Source organism: Anas acuta, chromosome 6 (genome assembly GCF_963932015.1).
Source record: "Anas acuta chromosome 6, bAnaAcu1.1, whole genome shotgun sequence".
NCBI classification, from domain to species: Eukaryota; Metazoa; Chordata; class Aves; order Anseriformes; family Anatidae; genus Anas; species Anas acuta.
Window position 1 is genome coordinate 1482561 of NC_088984.1, and position 20025 is coordinate 1502585.

Sequence of the window (20025 nt, forward strand, 5' to 3'; positions counted from 1 at the left end):
TTTTGTAGGTTCTCTGTTTGAATTTTTTATCGAAATCTTGTGCAAATATGCAAATGCACAACTGTGCAAAGAAGAGAGAGGACATTGAGCAGCACCAAATTTCTGCTGCTTGCTCACTTCAGATGCACACGGCAATTTTCTTCATAGAAAGATAAGCCAGTTCAACAACAAATACAGAAAGTGTATTGGTATTTTGCCCTAACTTTTCTAAAAAAAAAAAAAAAAGAAAGAAAGAAAAAAAAAAGAAAAAAAAAAGAAGCAGCTTCATTAAAAATTGTTGTGAGAAAAACCAAGTATTTTTGTCTGTGCCTACACCTGAGGATTGCAGAGAGCACTCCAGAGCAGCTCGCCACAGCTGAGCTCACACGTTTGGAGGGGAGATGCCTGTCCCACAGGATGCTTATCAGCAAGGAACGTGCAAAAATACAGAGGAGATTAAAAAGTAAAGTTCATCAGGTGTCTGGGGAGGAGCTGGCAATCAGGGAAGGAACAGCAATCGGGGGGGAACCACCACCAGGACAGCCAACGCGCCGCACAACTCGGCAGGTGGGATAATCTCCCAGCCTGGCTCGGGGGGGAGATGAAGAGGGGTGATAGGGTGCTAATTTCTGGGCTTGTGAGGGTCTCCTCGGTGACTGGGTCAGGGCTCTTCAGCGGATGCCCTGGCACAGTCCTAACACCAGTTTCTGCAGGACATGCGTGTGCTGAGCACAGAGCTGCCTCCCTCCCTCCCCAGGCAGCACGACCCACGTGTACTCCAAGGCTGGCCTGCTCGAAGGGGGGGACACAAGCTGGGCCTGGGCTAAACTCGGTCCCTAAGCATCTCAGGGTGCAGAGCCAATGTCCCCTTCCCACACAATCCCACACCCCCAGCTGAAACGCTGAGGGCTTCTTCTAATTTTCCATCTTATCAGCTTCACATCTTTTCCCATGGGAACTGCATTTTTAGAGCCACCTCGGCACCCCACTGCCCCAAAAGAAATGGCAAAGAAGCCCAGCCCTGTGCCGACCCCGGGGAAATGTTGATGGGGGAATTGACAGAGAAATGTCTTCCCCAGGTGGAGGGAGGAAAGCGATGCCTCCTCCAGCGGCACTGCGGTGTTTGCAAGGCGTGCTGTCCCCCTGGCTGACGGGCTGCTGAAAAATGGCTCGTTAAAGAGAGCCTTGCATTTAGAGCTGTGCTTAGAAGCCTGAATTAAAATGGCCTACGGCAAGAACTGATCTTTTCAATGGGAAAAGGGATGTCTTTTTCACTTCCGAAACCAGCTGATGAAATTCAGGCTGGGAAGCCTAATATTGGGCATCCGAGTTAAAAAATGGTGCTGACAAGTCTCCCCCGCTGCTTGCTGAAACCTAGCAAATTGTAAAGGTAGCTGCAAAACCGGCTGTCCAAAGTCACTGCGGAAGCTCCTCTCTGATATAATAGAAAATAATCTGTTAGCCCTGTCCAAGACACAACTTCTAATTGGGAAACTTCAAAATGCACATTCATTTGGCCTCTTACACGGCAGGCACTTTTCTAGACAGAGCTTCACGATGGCTTCTGTCGCCAGAGCTGTCTGCATGCTTCCAAACTTTCAAATTGGGCATTTTCCACCAGCCGAACAGCAGGATAGCAAAGCTCAGAAGATGACACGTCGATACTCACCCCACTCCCAAACCCGGAGAGCATCCCCTCGGCTCCAGCAGCCCTGTGCAGGCAGCTCCGGGCGGGCACCAGCAGCAGGAAGGATTATGGGCTTGACTTGTATCGCCCGGCACATTCCTCATATCCACTTCCAAAACTAAATCCCCTATTTAAACTACTTAAATCTACGGAGGGATGGCTTTGAGGGACAATTCATACAGCCCTCTGCAATGTGCACGCTCTGATAGATGGAAATAGGCATTGCTTATCGCCATTCCGTGTAGCCCTCCTGTAACAATATATTCCGAAAATCAAATTTATATCTCTGCTTTCGACTGTCCCACATTTTTAAGCCCTCAAAGTGAGGTAATTCAGCCACCTGGCTTACAGAGTTCAGAAATCACATTTCTGGCAGTTTATATACTGCTGCTTATGTACCAGTTTTCATAGCATTGAAAAGCATTTAGTTTTTCAGCAGGCAGTGCTGTTGTACCTTGACCCAAACAAAACACTAAGAAGCACCTGTGAATTTACTCGTCATCTGACCTTCTCATCTGCCTGCATTTGCCCCCAGACCCTACTAACCACTAAATCCATTTTTTCCCCTAACTTATTTGCTTCCTACAAATGTTGCATTACCCTCCAGGAAATATTTGATAAAGTTAAATTTCCAAACAAGTATTTAAAACCTCATATACAATCTGCACACCCCAAAACACTGCAGGTCTCATTCCTGGCAGTGCTGATGGCCAAAGGATGGCACAGAGAGCCTGAGCACACACTGAAAGGCACAGTGCTCCTACTGGAGGTGGTACTATAAGGATGGCAACAAACACGTCCACTTTCCCGAGCTGTATTTCCTTTAAATTGGTTGGTTCCAAATTACTGCATTCTGCTGGAGCTTTGACACATCAAATCATCAAAAGAGCAGAACAGGAAAAATCTTCTGCAGATGTGCTGGAGAAATAGTCAAGCCTGTCAAGCGTAGGCTTAAATCAGACATTTTTCCATGTCCTTTTTATTTTAATTTCTACAGCCAAACCTAACCTTTTGCTCAGCACTAAATTATTCACTCAACTCAGAATACCTCAGTAGAAGTTCTCTGGAAACAACATATTAAAAAAATCATTGCCTACTGGGGGAGTCCTGCTGTAATCAAATGGACCCTTGCTTAGAAGATCCCAAAACCAAAAGAAAAGAAATGGAAGAGAGGAGAAAAGAAAATCAAAAAGCAAAAAGCTGTTCCAATCCAGGATATTTAGTCTTGCATTTAGGAAACTGAAAATTAAAATACAGAAAATTTTGATGTATTTCTTAGCTGAAATCTGAACACATTTTTTAAAAAAAAAAAAAAAAAAAAAAAAAGGAAAAGAAAAGAAACTACCCATCAGCAATTTCACCTTGCACTCTTCTGAAAACTGGAATTTTTACATTTCTCTACCATGAATATCACTACTCTAGTCACATTTATATGTATTTTCATAAAATCTCATTTAAAATGTATTGTATTTTAAATAGCCCTTAGTACAGTATTTCTGGAGCTTCAGCTTACTTAAATGCTTTAAGGCAGCTAACTCAAAAACCTACTGCCACGGCAGCCCCTAGAAGCACGTAGTGCCAGCCCCCTGGATGCAATGGATTGTCAGCATTTGCATGCCTTAGACTCATAAGAAAACGTACGCCTTCAGGATAAATTATTAGAAAAGCATTTATGCAGAAATACAATGGGAATCTGGTATTATTGAGACTGCACAAAACCAGAACTTAATAAAGGACGACTGAACAAAAGAACGGCTAATCCCATGAGATAACATTTATGGTTTGAACTCTATTGCATTGTATATCGGGTTTGAATTCACTTCTACATCATCTTAGACACCCATTTCCCAGCGTGGGTTTTTTTTCCTTTTTTTTTTTTTCTTTCCTCTTGTAGAAGGATAGAAACCAATTACATTAGTAGCAGCCAAATTTTCCATCACGTACTCTATTCTTTCAGCTTTAATTGGGTAGATATAAGTAGCAATTATACAGGGAGACGATCCTGCCTATTTCACACACGGTTCAATTTCCCTAGTTAAGGAGATCCCATCAGTGCACTCGCTTTTCACTCGCGTTGTGTGAACCCTCTGCATTTTGTTAAATTGCTGAAACCTGTAGTGCCCTTCCATGAGGGGTGGCACGGGGGCAGATGCCTGCTCAGTGCTCCAAGTGATGACAAAACATCGGTAGCATTAAGAGCAGGTCTGGTCCTCCAGACTGAGAGCCACTCATCCTCATCGTGATGAACCACAAAATGATTTGGGTTGGAAGGGACCTTAAAGCCCATCCAGTTCCAGCCCCCTGCCTTGGGCAGAGGCACCCCGCAACACCAGGCTGCCCCCAACCCCATCCAGCCTGGCCTTGAGCCGGCACAGCAGAAGATGCAAATACTGAGAGGAGACTTCAAAAAGAGTGAGGAAAACCTGCCTTGCAATAAATCAGCCTTTCCTACTACGCTGCCAGATGGGAGACAGAGCCTACAAACACGTCCCCAAAACACTCAGTACCAACCCAACCTCCATTTGATGGCAACCAGTTTGGTGTCGTGCTTCCCATTGGTTTCATGCTTCCATCTCTTGCCTGCATACACATTTACACATGGCTATATTTAGTGCACATAAAGGTGCAGATATTTATATCTTTTTTACACTGTTAGCAAGGCACCTGACTTGTGCATAGACTTCTTTTTTTTTTTTTTTTTTTTTTTTAATATTTTCAATTCTTTGGCTTGATAAAGGTTTTCCAGGACAGGCTGAGAATATTTTATGAGCGCACGCTGCGACAGCCACAGGACACTTGTGATAGCCCATTCAGAAACGAAGAGTTTTCAGACAGCACAGCTGATGATTACATGTTGGCACCCGATGATTGACTGAGATGCCATGAAGCCCTGGAAAATCAAAGCACCAAAACAGCTTGTGGGAACAAGCAGGCTTACAGCCTGAATGCGCTGAGGTATAATGACAGTAAATTGTGCTGGAGATGAAACACAAAACTTATGGAGATAATAATATGGTCCGGGGTTTACTTCTTGGTGACAGTGAAAATGTAAACTGATTCTGTTGCTACAGAATTTTAATTGGAAGAAAGTTTAAACATGGAAGAATGGGAAGATTACCCCAGAACACAAAATAAGAATAGCTTATATGATCTACAACTGCCCTCTATGACAAACATTTTAGATAATGGTTTATAAATATTTTAAAAAATAAATATCTGATTTTCGTATTTGAAGACTTTATATATTCTGGCTTTTAAACTAAACGATTCAGTTTTTATTCACTTCAGAATTTTGTGGTACCAGTAAAACTGTCTAGAGTGGAAAAAAAATACCCAAACAGTTTTCCATTTTATAAATAAATCTCTAAAACAAAGATAATATTATAGAGTATATTAATATTATTTATTTTTTCATTTATTTCAGCCAAATCAAATTACATGAAACTATTGGTCTTGACTTAGGAGACATCCTTCTCAGAGGGAGACATCCGAGACTCAGAGACTGACAAAACCTTCACATTTAAGGGCTCCACTCCATTCAGCTCACTCATATGGAGGCCTTACTTATCTTCAGGTAAAAACATCCCCAGGTTTGATACATCAACATTAGGTTATTTCATCATAATACTTACCCACAGTATAGCCCTTAACTGTTGGAAGATCAAATAGGAAGATCTATTTTATCACATGTAATCGTATGTGTGATGTATGTGACTATAGCTGTACATAATTTGCATGCTCTGGGCATCATACTAAGATAAATAAAAATCAGTTACACAGGGAAGAAAAATCTATTTAAATGCTTCTCCTCAGGACTGATATTTGGTAATGGGGAAACAGCAAGACATGGTGAAAATACTTCATGGCACTTTGATCCCCACACTGCAGAAGGGCTCCTCTGCAGTGACCCTGAGCATCGCTGCTGTCCCTCCCACTGACATCTCCTGAAGGGACCTTCAGGGATTATAAAAGCAAAAGGACAATCTGGCCAAATTCTGTGTTTCTTATATATACATGTATACACGTGTACACTTACCTATATGCACCTCATGTTGACATTTTCCTTTTTTGGATAAAAAAATTCCTTTTTTGGACAACTTTACGTATCATTCGTTATACAACAAGAAAATCATTTCTTACCTGGGGATATTATATAGAAGAAATCTTTGAACTCATCCATCCAGACCTCTGCCAGGCGCCTGTTGTTCTTGTTGATGACGTGCCCCGTGCCACCAGGGAAGGTGTAAGGTGTTGCTTTGCGGAAAACGTGGCCAACATGCGAGCAGGTGACGATCTCGAGGGAGCCACCACACTGCCAAATCTGAAATCAAAACATGCAGAAAATGTTGACTAAAACCAATACAAAAAATATCAAGTATACAGCAGGAAGGACTCTAACAGGTTAGCAGTTATCTTATGGTTTATTTCCCCGGGTCACAGTTCAACAGGGAATTTCAAACAAAATATTAAGTGTGACAGCAGGGGCACAATTTGTGATAGCAATCAAAGTGCACGGATTTTAGCTACACCATGAAAGCTTTTGGGAATGGCACACTTGGTTACGTGACCTAGTGGGTGGTGCCCCTGCCTATGGCCGGGGGGCTGGAACTAGATGATCTTTAAGGTTCCTTCCAGCCCAAGCCATTCTGTGATTCTGTGAATATAAATATACATCAATCCGAGCCTGAGAAAGGTGTAATCCTGTAATGGATGGTTAAGTGTAGGGTACAGATGTTATCTGTGTATTTAAGTTTTGCAGGAATACATAATACTTTAATACTTTAAGAAACAGAGCAGAACTCTTAATTCTGTATCCATTCACATACATGCATTTTTAAAGCAAAATTATGTTCATGGCCACCCAAAACGATAGATAAATAAGAGAATTTGATGGCTTCAAGTTGTGAATTCTCCCTTTCCTCTGCTGGAGCCCAGACCTACATTCTGAGTAAGCTCAGTGCCTTCAGTGTGACTGCCGAAAAATAAGCAATCATTTAATCCTGGACTTCAGCACCCTGCTGTTAAATGAAGTAACATATTTTTCTGGCAGCTCGCTGGAGTCTTGGTATGACACACATCAGCTGGTGCATTACCTGCAATCTGTTCTGCAATATCCCGTCTTTCTAGGCTCTGGAAAGAACGAGGGAAGGAACTGCAGAAGGCTGCAGGTCCAGCTTTGCAGAACTAGAGGCATAACACCGGCAGCTGGGTCTTGGTGTGTACAACAGGGACAAATGAAGATTTCCACTGGGTGCCAGCAGGGTTACAAAACCTTGTTGCTCTGCCAGACAACGTTGATTCCTTGAGATTTGCTCTGCACCAAGGTTTGTTGACATTTTTTGGCATCAGCAAAGGTTATTACCAACTGCCCGGTTCACTATTTAGGCTCATCCCACCCTTCACTTTACTCTCCGCCTAAGCAGAGAGCTGGACCAAAATTTCCAGTACCTCCTCCTAATAAAAAGCAGAGTTTAAGAACCATTTGGTGTCTTAAGAACGCTGGTACAGGCTTGTAATTAGAGCTCCTTGACACAGACATAACAGTTACCATAGTAACTTAATGCAGATTTTATTTAATTAGGGCTAGATCCTTTTATATAATTTCATTAGTATGCTAAGTGATGTACTCCGCTGGGATAAGCAATGACAACATCAAAATATTCTTGTGTTTAACATCTCGTGTTTTGCAGCTCAGTGACAACCAGTCAGTTCAGGTGAAACTTCAAGTTGATGGATGCCAAGGAACATACGGCTGCCCCAAAAAGGGAACGCATTAAAACCGAAATACACACTGGTAACCTACCACAGCACCACGGCACTCACCCTCCAGACAGGCCAGGAACGAGCACAAACAGCTGTGGGTGCACTGTAACCCCCTGTCCCCACCTGAGGATCGGCGTTCCCGCAGGTCCCCCCAGCGCCCTCCTCGGCAGGAAATTCCTCCCACGCTAACACATTAAAACGTGTGTTCCTCTAGGCTTTTAAAGCACATTTTTGGCTGCCCCCGGTACAATCTGCTATTTATTACAGTTGCCATAGGAATGCAGATAAACCTGCACGGTGTTCAGAAGAGGAGGACTTCCATCGTTTCAATATCAAGAAGAAAAACCTTTCCTGAATGCTCACTGGTGAAATAATGACTACTTTCCAGAAGTTCCTATATCACGGCTGGAGACTGTGGGATTGCATAGATTTGAGCACGATATAGGCAAGATTTACGATGGTATACATTTGATCACACTTCGTCGCAAGCACCTTGAGTACCAAAACTGTCCCTAACGCTTTGACATCGAGGAGCTACTTGTGGACACCACCTCAGGTCAGGTATCCAATTCCTATCCAATTCCTGACCACAAATATTTTGGTACAAGACTGATGTATGGCATTTAAATAAAAAGGAAAAAAAAAAAAAAGTTATAATTCTAATTTTCTCACTAAACTATTCCTAAACTGGTTGTTGTCACGTCATCATTTTTGAGACTCCTTCCTCCCGCTATGAGTCTGAAAATTTAAACAGCCTTAAAAATTCATCACCAAGGTCCTTTCTTCCCTTGGAAATTTCCAGCTCATGAGCTCTTGCCTCACAACTGCTGTCTCCATCACTGCATCCTCGCTGCAGGACCTCTCTCCTCCTTTACCCAGTTCACAATCTCCACCTTCTCCTTACACGGCAGATAATTTCCAGAGTGCCACTTGTTGAAATGTGTCAGAGAAGAGAGGAGCTGCCACATAGCCTTGGTCTGGAAAACAAGCTGTCAAACCCACAGCATTTTGTAATTTAGCTTCTGCAAATCCATGCCAGACTAATCTGTTTTCTACTTATCTTTTGGCTTACAAATATTAATTCCTTCAAAATTTGTGGTAAGACACTGCACACTATGGAATTAAACCTATGGCTCATATGTGCCCACATAATTTATCCCTTTTTAAATATGGGCGTTAATTATTTAAAACTTCCTTTGTTTTCATAGACCTTTGAAAGTCATCCCTATTATTGCACAAAATGAGCGCATTAAGCTCCATCAGATTGCTTTCTGTTCAGCCTGCTGTCGGGGTTTTTTTTCCCTTCCATCAGTTTTGAACACCAAGGTAAAGTCATTTCCCACAAATCTCAGCACCTGTCAGTCACGAATGTTTAAGGCTACTAACAATCATTTGTATGCAAATAAAAATAACACCGAGGCTTTACTCCAAATATTAAAACAAGTAGAAAAAAAAAAATAATCCTGTGGCTTAGTTTAGGTTTTGCTTATTTTTTTGGGTGGCTGCAGTACTTATTATCTACGTACAACCAGGAATGAACCACCACACATGCCTAGTGTTCCTTTGTGGGTGCATCTCAGCAGCACATTTACAGCAGCTCTGGGACCAGCTTCTCCTTTCTGCCCTGTCCCTCGATGCCGGTGGAGCTGGGGCCCGCCAGGTGCTGGCACAGCTGCTGCAGCAGCAAACCTGCACGGCGCCGGCTGCTGCGCCACCACTCGCTGCTTCCCTCCTGGGAGCGGGGCTTCCTTGCAACTTCCTTCCATGCCAGAACATGTAAAACTAACCCTGCAGGAGATATGCTGCTTTTTGGGGTTGGGATTAAAAGAAAACTCAAAATTTCAGGCTAAAAAGATGTTAAGCTTTTGTTTTTGTTGTTCCTATGTTAATGTTTTTATTTACTTCATATTAGGAAATAAATATTTACTTACACAAGGGGGATTTTTTGGATTCATTTCCAAATGTGTGCTCACTGATGATGGTATTAGATTAAACCTACCTTGTATATTCATAGATCGAAGCTATGGCAAAAATCCCCAGTGATTTCTGCAGTCAGAAAGTAAGTTAACACTTGAGCACAGTTACATTACATCAGTTAAACTTGTTGGCTGCTATGCAGTGATGCATAAGTAATAGTTAGGAAAAAAACCCTGAAAACTCTGATACCCATCTACAAGATCACCCTAATCAAATTAGCTGAGTCGGTGTACCTTGAATATTTTCCCCTACATAAACACCAGAATCATGACATACATAAAAATTAATGGGGACCAAAAAAGAGGGGAAATGCTGTATATTTTAGACTTATGTATACAAATCTTTTGAGTACAATATATGAGCAAACCAGGCTCTTAAAATTAGTGAGCACAGTCCAGCACCTATGGAATACTGAAAACCACAGAGCTGCACTTTCCACCTGACCGTCTGCCAGGCGATTAGGGATTTATATACCCCAAATTCCACTCAGCCACACAGAAAGTGATTTTCAATGTCACAGCGTACTTGTGAAGATAAAATAATCTCACATTCATGCAACCTCTCCTGCCTGATGGATGCTGCATCCCATCGTGCCCGTAATTATACAGCACAGGTCTCCCAGTCGCCCAAATCGGCGACTGTGCTAAGAGCGCTTACTTCGACATGTATAACTGCTCTGTTACACCTGTAATTTTGCAATTGAAAGTAGGGGTCTCATGTACCATGGGGCTGGACATTTGTTATCAGTAGTGTCTTGGTAGCATGTGCATTGGCTTCTTCCAGCCTTGTTTTGCCCTGTTTGGATTTGTTCTAAAAAATTCATAATTTATTTTTCCTCTGATTGACAGATTATTTTCAATAGCCTGTCCGAAGTTCTAAAAGCTCCTTTCTGGCTATAAAGTTTTCAGGGCATTTTCTGATCTGGAAAAAAAAACACAGAATTTAAGAGAAGATTGAAAATGTACAAAGAATTCTACAAGTAATATATATATATACATACATATATAAAATCTTTAAGAATAAATGATGCCTTCATTAGTGTAATAAAGTTCCAGTCCCTGGCTATAAGAGATTCCTGCCAGGATATTTTTTTTTCCAAATTGCTGTTATTAAAAGATCTCCTCCAGAAAGGATCGTTACAGACCGCTCAGCAGTGAGCAGCAGCACAGCTAATAGACGCAACATCGATTTGCCCAGGAGTGAGGAAGCTGTACACAGCAGTGCACGTTACCTCGATATTTTACAGGAATTGGGCAGCTGCCCCCAGGACAGCCAGGCAGCCAGCCGGACAGACAGACAGACAGACGGACAGACATCACCTGCCATTACCCCTGCGCTGCCCGTCCAGGCGACAGGGAGAGGAGGAAATCCCTGGGGAAGCCAGGTCTGGCCAGGACTCGGCACCCACGTGCCCCCAGCAAAAAGGGGGGCAGGACCCAAGTAATTCTGCAAATCCCTCTGATAATCCCGTCGGGGATAATCCCACCGCCTCTAATTGCCCAGGGAAGAGCTGCAGACGTTGGCTCAGGGTGGCACGTTTCCTGCAGGTGCTTTTTTCAGGCACATTTTTAAATTCTGAGGCCTTGGTACCTTATTGACCAAGCTGTACTTGTTGCACTTGACTACGGGGCTGGTTTCCTTTAAAGACAAAGGCTCCAAATGCTAGGAAACAGCACAGCTCGGCCATCTTCCACTTCCACGGCAATCCCAGCACTGCAAACATATCACTTCATTTCCATTTGTGACACCATGTCCTCTCATTAATCCGATGCATGCTTTCCTAGCCAGTGATGTTTCTTGAAGTCTATGGGGGAAAACGTGAAGGCACAGCACGTTTTCCAGCAGGATGCCCAAGGAGCTGCTCGGAGGAGCCCGAAGGAGCGAGGGAAAGCTGCTGGCCACAAGGGCAGCTCGCAGCAGCAAGGCCGTCCGCTGAGAGCCTTGCTTCACTGCTCCTGGTCTGCTCACATGTCTGGGGCTGACATTTCTAATTTAAAGCCGAAACAGCTCTCATGACAGCACTCCCACGGAATTTATATAACTTAGGCCAATCACCGGCTTGCTCACAGAAGCATTGAGTAGCTTTCAAATCCAAACCGAAACAGACCTCAAGCAATGATTATTTAGGGAAAAAAAAAAATAAGTAACATCTAAAGTAGCAATTACAGAAAAGCCCAGGCAGCAGAACTCCAAGCCACAGCAAAGGCAGCCCCCAGCACAGCCACTGCAGCTCCCCAGGCCCTGCTGCCACCACGAGCCCCACGGCATTGGGGTTAGGGTCCCCAGGGTGGCAGTGCCCTTCCCGGGTGCATGGGGCCAGCAGTCCTCACCAGCTCCATCCTCCGCACCCAGCCCCACTCCCTCGGCCCCCAGCAGCAACACAGCCTCCGGCAGCACCGCGGGGCAGCAGGAGACAGAAGAACCCAGTGGAACCGCCAGACCTCTCAGGAAAGGTTTTCAGAGTAGGTTAGCATTATTCAGCGAGGGGATGCATTAGGAACGTCCTATTTAGGGCATGTCTCCAGCACAGGCTGCAAGCCGAATACATGCTCACACGCTGCTCTCAGCAGAAGATCAAATGCTTTCTGCCAAGAAGGATCTGTTATGCCAGGGAGTGGGAAAAGACCACGGAATTGTAAATTATTTTATTTTGTTGCATTTGCAGGGCCTGGCTGAAAAATGATCGGTGTTTGTATCTTTGTTAACAAAACCAGCCACTGCCAAAAGGAGCACACAAAGAATCAGTTTCCATTATTATCCATCACCCGCTCTGACCAAAAATCATCTCGTCTGTCTGTTTGTATTGGAGTCAGTGTTTCAGGGACTACCCTTTTTACAATGAAAACCCAGTGTTCTTCCAAAAAAACAGTTGAATGTTTAGACTAATGAGAATGGGACCCTTCCAAAGGAAAGGCCCAAAACTGCTTCTGTAAAATGTTTTCTGGAAGCAGTAACAAAAACAAATTGCTTCAGTATTCACCCAGTCAGGCTTTTACATGCATCAGCATTTCTGATTTTTAAAATTTCAGCAAATAAGGTGAACTTCACTTCACAGAAACCATTCCCTGATACTAAGTGAAAAGTGAACAGTACTAACATGCAGATTTAACCTAGGAGAGGCACATATTTAATGCTTTAAAGCAGTGCTATTCACTCTCTGCTTCATGGATCACTTCTAACGACACAAGAAACAAGTCTACTATCCTACAGGCTTAAGTTAAAAATATGTTCCTATACAGAGGCCCACATACATCCAAGGAGCATTTTTAGTAGCCTACATACCAACAAATGTTGATTTGAGACATTAACACTTAGAAGAAGTCTCTCTACTTTTCTATTTTACTGGAAAGTGAACCCTGTATAGCTAATAGAAAATGGCCTGAAAATGCTTTCAAATTCTCAGTTGATTTCGTCTAGAAATATCTGTTTGACAAAACTCTTCAAAGTTCTCTCTGTCAATAGAAAATATTCCACCAACCCCCGGCTGAAGACAGAAGAGGAACAAAAATAAAAAGGAAAGAAGAATATATCCATGCTGCTCTATGGGCTGTAGATAGGTATAACAGGTTTTATTTTGCATACTTACTTAAAATGCAAAAATTGTGATACATCAGAGATGTTAAGAGTCATTTTCAACATCCTTTCTAAAAATGATTTACTAAAGATTCAGTCTTACAATTTTCATTTATGCCTTGAGGACAATTACTAAATGCATTTCATTCAATGAGATTTTCATCTTCTCACGGACAGCACACCTATCCCTGGTAGAAATACAGCCACTTCTCTGCAGGATGTGAAATTTCTCTGTGTGCTCGGATCCCATACAGAATAAAAATCCCAGCCAGAACTTGCAAGTTCATGACAGCATACACTTTCAAAAGCTTCTGTTAAAACATATATTTGATTTTTCTTTTTTAACTATACACATTTATACTTTCTTTATGTCAGTTAGCATTTGCACTATCTCACAGAACGCCTTGCTTCTTTCATACAAAAGGATCTTACTAAAATATTTATCATCTCAGAAGTGTAGAGTAAAAGTTTCCAAACAGTAATAAAACGTTTCATGCAGTAAAAAGGACTGAATGCTATAATGAGGCACCCCCAAACATCTTCAGAATTAAAATTAACCCATGACTTGCATGAACAGCTAAAACACAATCGCCCTATCTGCAGCGTAGCAACTGTTACAGCAAAACCGTGTTCGTCGACAGAAAATGAAGGAAAACGGCAATTACCCTAAAAGACATTTCAAGATTCTCGCCACCCCAGATATCCATTCCTGCATCGTAAGTTCCTATCTCTTCAAAGTAGTTTCTGTCAATAGAAAATAGGCCACCAGCCATAGTAGGGGTCCTAGTTGAAAACAAACAGAAAAGAAAAAAAAAAAAAAAAAAAGAGGAAAAAAAAGAAAAGAAAAGAAAAAATACCTTTTGAAAGACACTGTGGAATTTATCACGTGATACTACAGCACACATCTCCCCAGACATTTTGACTGTAAATATATGCTATGCACAGACATAAGAGCCCCCCCGGCGCCAGCGAGAGCGCTGCCCGAGCGCGAGCGGCCGGGCTGCCCCCGCACAGCCTTGCAATGGTAAAGTGGATGGAATTGGGCCTGCTGCACCCCGAACAGCAGCGTAAATCCAATCGGAAATGCTTAGCGCAGAGAGTTTAATGCCTCAGCTTTGCCTTAGAGGGAGACTAAATGTGCATAAAATTACCAGGCATAATCTCTCTTAACAGGATTATAAATCCTTACAACAGGCAAATCCAGTCAGAGTGCAACTTCCCTTCGTGTAAAGATGTCCTACTTCCCTGTAAATATCTGCTCTACGTGTTTGGGGGCTTTTTTTAGCGCTCAGTGCCTGCACTGGAGGAAGATTGCTCCTTGGAGCTGGCAGGAGCACAGCCCCGTGCCCCTGCCCCAGCCTGGACCCCAGCCTTGCCCCCGGCCCCCAGCCTGTGCTGGCGGACCCCCAGCACCCCGGGGAGGCCACAGGGCTGCTCCTGGCGTGGGCTGGGAGCCACAACCCTGCCACCACGGCTGCCCACTGCTGAGGGAGGCCTGAGGCTGCCCCAGTGCCTACGGGTATCCACACACGTACACGTGCCGGTAGCTGCGGCCTGCAGCTGTTATTGAAGGACTCGGTCACAGAAACGCACTCATTTACTCCATGGTCTTATTTAGGGAATTGCTTGTGCATTCTGCTAGGAATAGTTGCTATTCGGTGGTCAGCACAGACCTCTCTCTGCCCCCTGGCCCTGTGCAGGGGCAGCGTGAGCAACACTTCTGCCCTACAGCACAGCATCCACCGGCGTTGATGTGTTTGGGGACAGCCTTATGCAAACGCCATCCCAGAATTTTTCCAAAAAACGAGTCAACACCAACAAGAATTGCTCGTGTGCACTTCTGGAAAATGCAGTAAAACTGGAAAGCAGCCTGCAGTCAGCAGCAGAGGCAGGGGCAGAGCGGGGCGAGCCGGCACCCCGCAGGCCGCGTGCTGCAGGGCCATGGGGCACAGCCAGGCCGTGAGCAGCTCCCGCTCACCCCCAGACCTTGGTCAGGGCAATTTGTCTGCTGAGCATTTATCTTCCAGCTGCCTATCGCTACTGCCACTAAAAATATACAAAAATAATAATAATAAAAAAAAGAAAGCACAGTTTAACAACACTGCAGTTACCCACACTTTGTTTCTATTTTTCTCCCTGGGCTCTCGGCACCCACAGCTCAGTTAATTAGCCAGCTGGTATTAGGACACAGCTGAACCTTTGCAGGCTTCAAAGCTGCTTCACTGCCCTCACCTCACCCAGCGAGATGGCAAATGCCACTAGTGTGGCACGAGTAAAGCCATCCCCACTGCTCTGGGACTGAAACCCACAGCCTGTGCCCCCTGTCCTTCCCCTTCCTCCCTTCAGTTCCTTCCCTGGAGGAAGGCAGTTTGCTCGAATACCGTCAAATTTTCCATTCTTGCAAAGATTCAACGTAAATGATTTTTGAATGATGCAATTGAGTTGTACATCAAGGTCAGGATCCTTCTGAAATGCCATAGGCAAAAGTTTATGAAAAATAAAAATGCGTTCCCCTAACTACTTGCTAACTGAAATTGAAAGTGCTGAATTTCAGGCTGTAAAAATATAAGTAACTCTGTACTGATCTATGCCACAGATTCTTAAATAACTGGAATGTAGCAGGCAGGACTATTCTCTGCTATGTAAATTTAATGTTGCATAAACAGATCTGCAGAGCTCTCACTGTAAAAACAGCTGAAACAGTAATTTTAGCAAGAGGCAGGGTTTCTACATTTTTTCTCAGCTTTTTGCTTATTAGCTATATTTTGCCTACTTGGAGTCATACTAGCAACTACAGTAATATGTTATGATTAATGCTAATCATCATTCAAACCCACTTCTCATTTCATTTTGGAGATACGGTCTGCTTTTCATTTCTGTAACTGTTGGCAGCAAGCAGGATTCCCGTTCCTGTACCTACATCTCTAACTTCACGGAAAGAGAGCAGTGCAGCAGAAGGGGTTTTAACAGCTCTGGTTTTGCAGCATCCCAAAGATGCCCCCCCAAAGCCGGCTCGAGCAGCCCCACGGGGACTCCAGACCATGCTGCAGCCGGGGGAGCTGGGCCCACAGCCACCCGCCATCACCTCCCCTAAGCCCTGCACCCTGCACATCGGCTCAGCATGGTCCAAAGTCATGCCTCTAAAGTGCACATCTGTACAAATATTGGCCAAGGGTTTTTCAGTGGAAAAAGAGGAAGGTAATAATGAAAGCTTTAACAAGACCATTGCGTTTCGCTGGCACTCTCCACGACCAGTTACCACTGGATGGGAGATGGGCCACACCTGAGACCTGATTGCATTGCCCAGGACTCTGTTTTAGTAATTCGCCGATCTACCCACACCCACCTGAGCACCTGCAGGAAGCACCTTTACTGCATGGCTGTCTAGGGCCAAAACGCCCTATCTAGGGCTAACCCCAAGAACTGCTCCCTGGGCAGCGAGCAGGGTGTTATGCTGGAGCCAGGCTCGGGGCCAGGGGCATCGAGGAGCTGCTGGGGGCAGAGCTCTGGCTGCCAGCTCCCCCTGTGCTCAGGGCAGCCACCCAGGTCCTGCTCCTAGACAGCCCTCTGGGAACAGAAGCCAGATTTGCACTTAAATAACAGATTTTGAAAAGGCCTAATCATTTACAAAGTGTGCAAAGCCAGAGGTTACTCCCAATTGCTGGAAGCAACTGCATTTACTTTGCATGGAAACAAGATCAAACCCTTGAGGTGCTTTAAAACAGCAGGGAACAGAATTCACTATTCAAACCAAAGGGCCTGGGTGTATATCGGCCCACAGATGTGAGCCCTGAGGGGTGCTGTACCGTCAGAGTACAAAACGCACCTTGCAGCACCACTTGGAAGCCTCCCAAGCTCTCTGGCTCAGGTAATGTTTGCTCTCAAAGCCAAAGATTGCACTTGATTTCTGCAATGCGCCTCACAGAATGAAGTATTTGTCTTCAACAGCCCTGTCTCTAGGACCAATTTTTTCTTCAGGTATTTCTTCCAAATATTTCCACCTCCTGTTCTCACTTTATGGTCTTGGTCCTAGCAAAGATATTGCACTGACTGAAAGCTCCCTGATATTCTTTCTATTGCTTCTGATCATTATACATGTAAAAAAATATAATTACATTAAAAAAAATAAACAAGGATGGAAATGCCATTACCTAATGACCACTGACTCCTACCCCCTCCTCCCTCCCGCTGGGGGCACTGAGAGGGCTCCACACTGTCGGAGTTGCCGCCCCTCACCTACCACTTGTAAACAGGGGCATCTGCAACCTGGAAACGCTTTTGATACCTTCACAAAACTGCGATTCTTTGGGGAAAGGTTACCCGCTTCGGCTGCTCTGGGAAAGGTTACGCTGTCACGGTGTTAGCTGACCTGACAGCACGCTAGCTAAAGGAAGAAGAACACGAAAGCAAGGAAAAGGATGTTAAGTGAGTGCTTAAGAATCAAAAGAAGAAAATAAGGGGGGGAAAGTGCTACGGGCTCACGTGTAAAGCCCAGCAGCTGCAATAGCGTACGTGCGTGTACCTACACCAGAACCCGTTTTGTCCACGGCAAAGCACTGCTAATTAGTATGGGAGGCACCTACGCATCTCACCGTACTGTTTGCTAAAAATATGACAAACAGCCCAACTTTTCTAATAGATTCCAGTAAGAAAGTTCTTCCCCAGCTGTACTGCATGACAATTAGCTGTAGGGCTTGAACATCAGAGTCACTGAATTAATTAACCTTTTCCCATCAATTCCAGAGATTCCAGCAAGGCTGGATGTTGCAGTTGACTCAAACACCTAACTTACGACTTTAACCATTTCTTTAATTCCATAAAACAAACAAGCAAGCTGTGTTTCACACCCACTAGCTAGAAAGAACCTGGTACCTTCTGGGAACACCTCATGGTCTACGTTTAACTTAGCGTTGGGATTAGTGGTCACAGAGTACAGGATGGCTGAGCGCTGGCCACACCAACTAGTGATCTCTCAGCAGCAAGCTATTCTGGTCTTTGTCATAAAAATGTATATACAATAATAAACAGTACACCCAAACACTGAATCCTATATAAAATAATTCAAAGAGCCACAGAGGGGTTGGGGTCAGAAGGGACCTCAAAGCGCACCCGGAGCCACCCCTGCCATGGGCAGGGACCTCCCCCAGCCCAGGCTGCCCAAATCCCACCTCGGGACAGCCGGTGCCCTGGGGGGCAGCCTCATTGCCCTCATTGTTAGAAAACGCATGCAGTGTGATATTAAATCTAAAAAGGAATGGTAGGAATTTATCAATGATATTATGAAAGGTAAAAATTTTAGTAATTTTTCCAACTACGTGGCTTTTTTAGTGTATCAAAAAGTGTAATTTGAGTGCAATGATTATATTATGCATATGCACAAACTAACACGTAAGCCAACAATTTTTATGTACTCTATGCTCATTCCATTGATTACAAATTAAAAATATGCATGCATACATATTCAATATATGTAAGACTAACATAATGTTACAGAATGGTGAAAGGAACATAAAACAAACAAAAAAAATGAAGCCATCAATTTGTTTCGAAATTTGTGGTGTGGGTTACACTTTTCTTTTTTTTTGCCTCTCAATTCTTGAATAGTCAGGTAGCAGCGGTTGCCAAAAACGTCCTGAACTTAGCTGAAATATTACACCTTTTCTCCTGGGATGCTGAATTTGCTATTGTGTTTGACACCTTGAGACTGATTTACTGCTACAGTCTCTTGGACTGCTTTTGATAAGCATTTGCAGATAGCAGCAAGCACTGCAAGCAGCTGATGACCTACTGGCTGTTATTTCCTAGATGAAGTGCGTTTCACCTCTGCCCAGTTTCCACCAGCTGCCGGTGTTTCCAGATGAAATCTCACATCCCAGATTTGACTCGGAAGGATGAACTCAGAAGGTTTGGGGATGGCAAGGGTTTTGTACCGTAACAGAGATGCTTGGATGATCTGTTTGGGTCCCCAGTCTCCCTGGTCAAGTGAGAGGGATGCGTTTGCCTTCACTTCTCATTTCCTGCATCCATAAGATGCTGGAGCAGGGCAGCTTCAGCTGCTTCTCGGGTTCCCCTCCCACCAGGTAAAATGGGAGATGACATGGGCAGTAGGGAGCATCTTATGCCAATACAGAAGAGACCAAAATTTCTCCCCTAGGTGGCCAGAAAGGGCATCTGTGTCGAAAAGCTAACAATTTGTGCCTCAGCCAGCACAATTACACACCCCTGGAGCTATCGCTTTGCTCTGAAACACTTGTCAAAGGGATAATTATGGAACATGTTGCACTTGTCATTAACCTCTGGCTCCTTCACCCCCCACTCTGCTCACTAACACCCATCTTTACCAGGAGGAGTCCCAAAACGCACAAGCAATCACCAGCTACAAGCTGGCAGGGAAAAAAAATGAAAAGCTGCCTTTTCTGTTTGCTTGTTTTAATAACTTTAAAAGCCAATTACATGTATGGTTCTGGATTAACTTTAAGTACTCCTTTATTTCAAAATAAGGAAATATGGACTTGGATTTGCATTTCTTTGAAAACTCCCTGTGTCTGTGAATGGATCCGACACGAGAGAGACAGGAGAACTAGCGCAAGGCGAAGGACGCGAGGGGAGCAGCAGCCAGCGAGGCGTGAGGCTGCGCAGCTCGTTAGGATAATGAACTCCACGAATTTTAACGCACACCTCAGCTGTAATGAAATAGCTTCTGGCACAGCTGACTGAAATAGCTGACTTCACAGCTGGCTGATAAAATTTTAGATCACGAGAAAAACAGTTCTTTTGACTCAAAAATCAGTCCCATCACCCTTCTGCTAACAACAGGGTCCGCTTCTGCTCCCTGGGGCACCGCTTGCATTTACAGCCACCCCACGGACTCCAGCACAGCTCTGCTCCCTGCCCACCCTGCGTTTCCCAAGGGTTTTACACTCAAACAAGCCACTGACATGCACATATCTGGGAAACCGGGCACAATTGGCCCCGAGAAGGTGAGAAACCCAGACCACAACCCAATGGCAGATGCCCTGCTGAGACCTTCCCTCGGCACAGAGCTG

General features: G+C 44.3%; 1 protein-coding gene across 7 annotated transcripts in view; it reads right to left on the reverse strand.

Moving 5' to 3' along the window:
* GALNT13 (polypeptide N-acetylgalactosaminyltransferase 13) overlaps positions 1–20025 on the reverse strand; it is a 109995-nt gene that overhangs the window by 31574 nt on the left and 58396 nt on the right. For all 7 annotated transcript variants that reach the window (XM_068686907.1, XM_068686910.1, XM_068686908.1 and 4 more), the window contains 2 exons: positions 13645–13762; positions 5807–5987 (listed from right to left, as the gene is read on the reverse strand). In XM_068686907.1, coding sequence (XP_068543008.1) covers positions 5807–5987; positions 13645–13762 — 299 coding nt within the window. The remainder of the gene's footprint in view (positions 1–5806; positions 5988–13644; positions 13763–20025) is intronic.